Consider the following 8,980-nt stretch of genomic DNA (forward strand, 5'->3'; position numbering starts at 1 on the left):
TAAGAATTGTCATTAAATACAACTTGTTTCTCGTAATTTTACGACTTTATTCTCTTACTGTTACGACTTTATTCTCATAATAATACGACTTTATTCTTGTAATTTTGTTACTTTATACTCATAATAATACAAATGTATTCTCGTAATTTTACGACTTTATTCTCTTACTGTTACGACTTTATTCTCATAATAATACGACTTTATTCTTGTAATTTTGTTACTTTATACTCATAATAATACAAATGTATTCTCGTAATTTTACGACTTTATTCTCTTACTGTTACGACTTTATTCTCATAATAATACGACTTTATTCTTGTAATTTTGTTACTTTATACTCATAATAATACAAATGTATTCTCGTAATTTTATGACAACATTCTTGTAAAGTTACGACTTTATAATTTTACACCTTTATTCTCAAAAATGAAGAATAAAAATCTCTAGCCTGGCCCTAATACTCCGTCGCACTAAAGGGATACACGCCTGTTGAGTTAGTTTAAAGCTTATTTTTTGTACAAAACTAATGGGATAAACTAAAGTGATAAACGGACATGGACTATGAATATGCTCATCTGACAGAACACCGGTCCTCTAGGAAGAGTCTTTGGCTCCATTACTGGTATTATTAACTACTCCATTTAAGTAAAGATTGTAGTAGGGAGGAATAATAATGAAATCGTTTAATAAAATGATGAGCTTCTTTAGCACGATTTAAATAAACATCTTTATCTTAAAAGCTTTGTTAAAGTTAAATTTACAGATTTTGATCTAAGTCTAGTTTGATCATATTTATAAATTTAGTTTTAGAAGACCTAAAGGAAGAACTTAATTTTGGACACTAGCAAATGTTCCCTGTTTGGTGGAAAGATACAGGGACACTGGCCCCTGTTAGCCCCCTTCTAGAACAGCCCATGGGCTCCAAGTTATGGCCCCCAGAGGACCTTTAGCCTGATAAAGTTTGGACACCTCTATGCTATGACATAACAGAACGTCCTCTTTGTTCCCCAGACGGATTAGAAAAAGGTTGCTGTGAAACAACAAAGGTTCTGTTCCGTTAGTCAGACTGATCCTCCATCTTTCCTTTTCTCATTAAACGTCTCCTCCTGCTGTGCGACACAAAGCGCCTATAAATGTCTCAGCTGGGATAAAAACTGCAGATATGTGGAGAGAAAAGCTGAATAATTTTTTTAGGTGTAATGAGGTTAAAAGTGTCTGCAGCATTTAAAGGAAGGAGTCACCACCTGAATAGCAAGCAGAGGTCCTTCTTTCCATTCTGCTCGTCGTTCTGATCCTCTGAGTCGAATAAATTCAGCCCAGATCAGAACAAAGACGGGAAAGTCAGCAGCGAGGCTCTGAGGGGGAAAAAACTGGAATCCAGAGCATTTTTCAGAGCCTCATAAACCAAACGGCGCCGCCGTATGGACATGGATGACTCACTTTTTCCCACTGAAAAACACCACTGCTCCCCCTGCAGGGTATCAGCTGTTACTGCAGTGGAGCTGCTTTTGTGTTGAACTGAGCTTCATGTCTAAGTGTTTGCATCTGTCTGTCTGTCTGTCCAGCTGTCCACATTCTGATCGCAGTCGGCGCCGTGATGATGGTGGTCGGCTTCCTCGGCTGCTACGGCGCCATCCAGGAGTCCCAGTGTTTGCTGGGAACGGTGAGTTTCAGCTTCAGTCTGTGGGTGAAGGGGAGTGGAAGGTGAATTTCCTCTAAGTGTCTCTTCTCTCGTTTTCCTCTGCTGCAGTTCTTCGTCTGCCTGGTCATCCTGTTCGCCTGTGAGGTTGCCGGTGGAATCTGGGGATACATGAACAGAGAAGCTGTAAGTGGAAGACCAAAAGTTTTCACACCCACAGAGCAGCAGATTAGTGTTTTATTAGGAGTTAATCAGGGTTCCCCATCAGGGCTCACTGTGCTTCCCACATATATACATGCATTAAATACAAAGGTAAATGACATTAAAACACAGTGGAGGTTTCAAACCACATTCACCAGGGCGGGGCCCAGTGGCGGCTGGTAGAATTTTCTCCAAGGGGGGGCTATAAATTCAAAGTAGACGTATATAGAAAACCAATCAAACGAATACTAAGTTATCACACCAGTATATTTATATGAATGCCAACAACAAAAAACATTATAAGAACTAAACTTAATTTCATGTACAGGTTTTCTTTTCATTTGTGAAGGCAAATCTGGGTTTTGCATGGTCCAATATTGCATCACAAACTCAAAGAAATAATGTACCATGTTCAACTTTTAACGAGAGTCAATGGGTAAACTTTGGGCAGAAATATGTCACCAATTCGACGTAAAATTGGAATGACGCTTTACTCCTCATTAAAGATTAAATATTTATCTTGCAAATCTAAAAAATATATATAAATATATTTCTAAATATTTTAAATTGTAATTTAAAATTAAATTATATAAAGAGTAAATATTTTCTTGTATGTATTAATCAGGGTGATTGGGTTGGTGGGGCAGCGCTCTAGCGCCCTCTAATGGCCAGCCGCCACTGGTGGGGCCACTGTGGGCCCTGGATGGGGCCTGTGTCAGGCTAGGGTCATGAAACAAAAGATCAGGGCAATAATTCATCATTTGATATATCAGGAACCACCCTTGGCTTTAAAGTGAAAGAGCAGAAAGGTCATTTATTTAAATTCAAATGCTGTTTTAATTGAAAATAAACATTTCTGGTTTAAAACAGTTAATTCTGCCTTTCCTAAAATTAAAGACCATTTACCTTGAAAGAAAAAACAATTATAACAACTGGCTGTCATGTAGAGATCTACTTTAAGTGAAAGATGATGTGTTGCATGACCGCATGATGTCACTCACATCTGCGGGTGATTGTGACCTCATTGGCCGATCGTTTCATGAGCAGTGCGGCTTGGAAAAAAATAACAATTTCCACTCAGTATTCGAATATGATAGAAATTCTGCTTAATGTATCAGCAGTATTTAAATTAGTTTAATTTAAAGTATAAAGGTGGAAAAGATGAGCGATAATTAGGAAACGGGCAGAATCAGGCAGGTGATGAACAACTAAGGTGAAGCTATCAGGGCAGATCATCACAGCTGCATGTCAGAAGCAATGTTTTCCTCAGTACTTGTTCTGATTAGGACAGTTCCTCTGTCAGGATATACAGCTATCATCTTCATTCTGCACATGGCAAAGATTTGACAATGGAATGAGAATGTCCTTGATCTAAGAGCGAAGGGTAATGTCTCCTTGTTTATAAACATCTATGATGTAATTGTTAGGTTAAAAAATGTAGGTTCATAAAAGAGAAACCGAGTCCACACAGAAGAGGGATTTTTTTTAGCGGCTTCTGCAGAAGGAGAGAGCTACATTCAGCTACGTCTGCTCTCTGACGGGCTCCATATCAGTAATGATATGGCAGACTGGAGTTGTATAAAACGCTTCTTTAACTGTGATCTTGGGCCACTTCAATAAGAAGCAAACCCGGTTTTAAGCGCGACCTTCATTTTTTGTTGACATGTCCCATGGTTACTTAATACTAGGGCTGAAACAATTATTTGGATTAATTGTGATTAATCAATTATTAAAGCTAATTTAGTAATCTATTAATCACTAAGAAAAAATGTTTTCTCTTATTTTAAATGTAAATGTTCTTATTTCAACGGCAAAGTGTCTCAGGAACAACCTTTCTGATTCCTTTCCAGGTTTCTAAGGAAATAAGGGACTTCTATGACAGCGTTTATGACGAGGCCACGACTAAAACCTTTGACACTGAAAACAAAAAGGCTCCTGTTTCACAAGTGCTGAAGGTCTTCCATGAGACGGTAGGATCTACCGTCAAGTTGCTGCTTTGGACGTCCGGCGATGGGGAAACCTTTTAACTGTGTGAAGCTTTTATGTTTCAGCTCCAGTGCTGCGGTAAGGACACGACCACCTCGTTCTTCTCCGTGATAACATCCAAAGTCGGCTTTCAGGACGTCTGTAAATCCGAATGGATGGGAGTTGTAAGTGATGTTTCCCTATTCAGCACTTCCTTTTTCTAGCTTGGTGAAAAGCAGCAATTCTGTAGGAGTTCTAGAAAGAAATCCAGTGTTATGCTACATTCAGACCACAAGCGGCAGAAGCAGCGAAAACGCACGTGCTGCTTCATTTTTTATGCTTGTACTAGTTTAGTTCTGACGCCCGGCAAAAAGTAGGTCTGATGCACGTTGGGCAGAGCTACCCTATCCTTAGCTATATTGCTGTGATCAGTGGGTAAGAAGTAGTTTAAATTTGTATTTAAGTGAGAAAGTCCACCTGAAAACTTTAATCCAAATTACGATCTTGGCTTCAAATATTATTTTATTGTCGGAGCCGCTCTGACCCCTGTACACCGGCGGTGGGCTGTCACTGGAAATCTCCTTGGACCCCGGTCGGCCTCAGCAGATGGCCGCTCACACTGAGCCTGGTTCTGCTGGAGGTTTCTTCCTGTTAAAAGGGAGTTTTTCCTCTCCACTGTCGTGTGAGGGATTGCTGAAGAGTGGAGTCGATGCAATCAACTGATTTTCCTAAAGCCCGGCGTACACCATTTATGTTTGGCCCGACGCTCTGATGCGATCTACCTGCCCACACTGAGCGACTAATAACCACGTCGGACTCAGCTCCGCAGTGAGATGGAGCTGCTCTGTAGCTCTCTATCCTGAAGCCAAACCAGTAGAAGAGGAATATTAAGCTCACTATAGTGACCCGCGCTGCCTTGGCATTTTGCAATTTTGTGTTGAGGGTCCTAGAAAGACAGGGAGACGTATTTGGAAAAAGGACGTGGCTGAGCAGGCGTGGCTGCTGCAGTCTGTCAATTTTGCAGACGGAGCTGCATTTCACTCATTGCTTCCCTGCCACGCTGCTGTGTTTACATCTGAGAGGAAGAAGAAAAAGAAGAATCCTTTTTTGCGCCCTGAGCGATTTGCCCACGACGGTCGGGAGAAAATCAAACATGTTTGGTTTTCTCCCGAAAATGGCAGAGTGTACGCCGGGCTTTAGATAGAAAACTTTGAATCAATCTGACTGGATGAACTGTAAAGTGCCTTTAGATGACTTGTGTTGTTAATTGGCGCTATAGAAATAAACTGAATTGAATTGAACAGTAGCATCTGGCCCAGTAGCCTCTTTGCGGTTTTCCACTACTGTTAGCGGTGGCTGGAAGTTGTTTTCCACATACGTAATACAAACTGCAGGCACCAGGATAATAAAATCGAACATATTTTGCCAGCAGGTTTCTACATTTTCAGTTAATTTAGGCATTAATAAACAGTTTCAGAGGAGTGATCATAGCCCTCTGCATCAGCAGTGCGGTGTCTGTCTCCCTGCCAGCTCCCAGATCAGCTTCTCTGATTGGTTGATGTGGCGCATCGAGCAGCTAAAGTAAAATTTTTCCAACTCCAGCTGCTGCTTCTTTTGAAGGTTTGGTCAGTTTCTCAGAAGCTCATGAGGCGCTGCTCCTGCTGTTCAGATGCTCCGCAGTGACCTTTTTCTGCGCCTTGATGCGCGTCAACCATTGACTTTGCATGTAAACCAGCTGCTTTTGCTGCTTCTGCTGCTTGCGGTCTGAACTTAGCATTAAGGAAGAACCTGTTAAAGTGGCGTAAGAGAGAACATTGGTGGCCCTGAAGATGTCTGTGACGAATGATGGTGGATCTGATCCCAGTTTGACTCCATGGAGAAAGAACAGATCCTGATTAAACTCTAGTTGTAGTCGTAGTTGTTGGCCTGGCTGAATAGGCGAGGTCTTCTGCTCTGGGGTTGCGATAAAAGCGGGAAGGAATCAACTCAATTGCAGCACCGTCAGTTTTTGAAAGCTAAAATCTGGGTCAACCCCTTCTGTTTAAGGTTGGTTTGTCTTTTTTAACACAGATGGCTTCCTTCACGCCCCTCTGTGTCAAAAATAGATGGTTTGAGAAGAGGCTGCAGTGTGAACATAGCCTCAGTCATCCAGGTCATAGTCATTCCAAAAAGTTCAAGTGAAAAAAAACTGGAGGATCTCTCTGCCCTTTTCTCTCTATCCCTGCCTTGTAACTCTTAACGAGAAACCATGTTTTACTGCCTTTAATAACATTTAAAGAGGCTAATTTAGGCTGAGTCTAATTCTAACTTCTGTTACTTGTTTTCTTTTGCAGAGCTGCCACCAAAAAATTAATGAGCTCTTCTCGGAAAAGATTTACCTGGTGGGAATCGTTGCGCTGGTGGTTGCTGTCATTATGGTAAGAGCATGAAGACGGACGTAGAGCAGAACTTGCATTTTTCAGTTACTGAAAGCCTTAAAAAATAAAACAGAGTTCATCTACTGGAGACATAGATGGCATCATCTTCAGACAACATTATTACTATTTTTTATATTTTCAATAGTGACACTTAAAACCTTTGCAAAACAGTTGAAACCTGCTGCTGCTTTTAGATGCAACCTGTTCAATGTCTTGATGATTTAAAGTCCTGCTCAAAGCTACCCGGGCATCTTTGGTTCCCTGTGAAACTTAACCCTTTATAGGGCAAGTTCCCATTTTTGATCCCAAGCATAACCCTTACAAATGGAGTCCCCCCCCTTTCCCTTACTGAGGTCTAGAAGAACAAGATCTATATCCAGCCATTCAGCAAAGGTACTGCTACATGGCTGTAAAACCCTTACACAATATTCTAATTTTGTGACACACGGAATTTTGGATTTTAATTTGTTGCCACTTCAAATCATCAAAATTAAATTAAATAAACATTTGAATGCATCAGTCTGTGTGCAATGAATAAATATAATGTATTAAGCCGTGCTTACACTGTACGATTATTATTATTTTTTTTGTGAGCTGTGAAGTTTTAAAGTCTGCGGTTTCGTCATACAGTTTGAGCTGTAGCTGCCTGCAACGATTGCAAACATCGTACAGTGTATAGTGCCCAGCTTTAGGGGAGAATCAATCCTCTGTGGACTCAGTGTTGGAAGTTATCTTAAACTAAATTTAGCAGGAAGGAACTGAAAGGACATTGCTTTAACCTTAATATCCAACTCATTTTGGGAAAATTCTCACCTGTTTTGCATACCCAAATGGAAAAGAAAATAACCAAATTTTAAGCCAAAATTACGTGTGATACGTTATTTGAAAGCCAACACCCTCTAGTTTCTGAATATAGACATGAAAATTGGGTGAGTAGAACACAGACCAAGCTGCATCAAGCCCAAGCTGTGTCAGTTATTTCTATAGCACCAATTCACAACTCATGTCATCTCAAGGCACTTTAGAATTCACCACAACATCCAGTCAAACTGATTTGAAGTTTTCTATCTAAGGAAAACCAGTTGATTGCATCGACTCATTGACTTGAATGCAATCCCTCACACTAAGCATGCTTGTAGCAACAGTGGAGAGGAAAAACTCCCTTTTAACAGGAAGAAACCTCCAGCAGAACCAGGCTAAGTCTGAGCGGCCATCTGCTGAGACCGACTGGGGTTCAAGGAGACAGAAGCAGACATAGAAAAAGAAGCAGAGATACAAAAGGCAACTGTAAAAAATGTTTGCATTTCTCTGCATTTTCTTGTCCATGCTGCTTTTCCCCTGAAGTATCCGGGTAGGAATGATCATTTTGACCATAGTGTTTGTGTCCAACACTCTAGGGGGCAGTGTTGGACACAAACAAAGGAGCTTCCAACACCAAACTGCATGTAGAGGTAGAAAACGCAGCTTCCAATATTTTTAAAGCTTCTTCGCAGCCAGAAAACTGCTTGTTTTTGCAGCCAAATGTGACACATGCAGGCATTTTTACTGCGTGTCTCTGTGGGGGTGGGGAGTACCAACATGGAGGACGGTGGCTTCACTTTTTTCAGGCAATCAGCAATCCAGTGAATAAATAGAGATCAGTGGGACCCACGCTTCCCTGCTTGTCTCTTAACATTCTCCTGTTTTTCTCACCCTGCAGATCTTTGAGATGATCTTCAGCATGGTGTTGTGCTGCGGGATCCGCAACAGCCCCGTGTATTAGAGCGACTGAGGGGGCGGAGCCATGACCACAGGGGTCCCAGCCGCTTTCATCTTTTTCTTATTACATAAAATGTATCACCTATAATGCTTGCTGGATTAGTGAGCTCTTTAAAACGCTGCCCTTAAAAACAAACATCATTACACTGTTTTTACGTTTATTTTTTTATTCACACATGCTGTCTTCTGTACACGGTCAGCCCTAACCTTGGAGGATTTGTAGTTTTATTTTTTTTTATTACTCCGTGGTTACAATCACCGGTCGAGGTGCTGTAGATCTTTAAAGAAATGTGTTTGTCTCGGTTTTTACTTCTATCCTGCCTCTGAACTTGCTCATACATTCTGTTAGATGGGTTGATTTGACTGTTCTCTGTATAAACTGTATATAAAAATATGTTAACCGTGCTTTATGTCTGCCTGAGCATGGATATTGTATTACACGAGGCCTCTGTGCAGTAGTTTCTCTTTACTAACCTCTGCTCGATTGTCTTGCTTCAGGCTGAATCGGTGTTTCTTCCTGACACTACAGGCCTTATGCACACAGTATAACAGATTTAGACACGTTGATCCATGTTAACAGGCTACTCCTGCATGAATCCAGTTAATCTAAAAAAGCTGCTGGGAACACTGCTGTTTCCAACTATTTGCTCATCTATAAAAAAAAAAAAAAGAAAAGTTTCTTTTTGCACTTAATCGCCTAAAACGATGGACCTTTTCTGTCCTTACAAGCTGCCGTAGTGTGTTTAAAACACTCCTTTCATACTGATCATCACAACTAACATGGTAGTTATTAGTATGACTTTCTGACTAATATTTCTCTGTTTCTAAAAGCTTCACATGCGGGGAAATTTCTGCAGGATTTGTCTTACCTGACATTGTTCTGCTGTCCGCCATCCCTGGACTAACCCGTTCTAGCCGAGTATATCGGACGCGTTGGAGAGACGCATCCGTTCGCTCTCACCTCTCTAACCTCCATGTAGTCTCTAGCTGTGGTCAGCCT

The 8,980-nt window shown here is 41.0% G+C and overlaps 1 protein-coding gene across 1 annotated transcript in view; it reads left to right on the plus strand.

The window, feature by feature from the left end:
- Nucleotides 1-8,594, plus strand: part of cd81 (CD81 molecule) — a 38,390-nt gene extending 29,796 nt beyond the window's left edge. The window contains exons 3-8 of the mRNA XM_015400414.1: nucleotides 1,566-1,663; nucleotides 1,751-1,825; nucleotides 3,691-3,810; nucleotides 3,892-3,990; nucleotides 6,139-6,222; nucleotides 7,922-8,594. Coding sequence (XP_015255900.1) covers nucleotides 1,566-1,663; nucleotides 1,751-1,825; nucleotides 3,691-3,810; nucleotides 3,892-3,990; nucleotides 6,139-6,222; nucleotides 7,922-7,984 — 539 coding nt within the window. The 3' untranslated portion in view covers nucleotides 7,985-8,594. The remainder of the gene's footprint in view (nucleotides 1-1,565; nucleotides 1,664-1,750; nucleotides 1,826-3,690; nucleotides 3,811-3,891; nucleotides 3,991-6,138; nucleotides 6,223-7,921) is intronic.
- The last annotated feature ends 386 nt before the right edge of the window (nucleotides 8,595-8,980 follow it).

This window comes from Cyprinodon variegatus, unplaced genomic scaffold (assembly GCF_000732505.1).
Source record: "Cyprinodon variegatus isolate N-32 unplaced genomic scaffold, C_variegatus-1.0 Scaffold1100, whole genome shotgun sequence".
Classification (NCBI taxonomy): domain Eukaryota; kingdom Metazoa; phylum Chordata; class Actinopteri; order Cyprinodontiformes; family Cyprinodontidae; genus Cyprinodon; species Cyprinodon variegatus.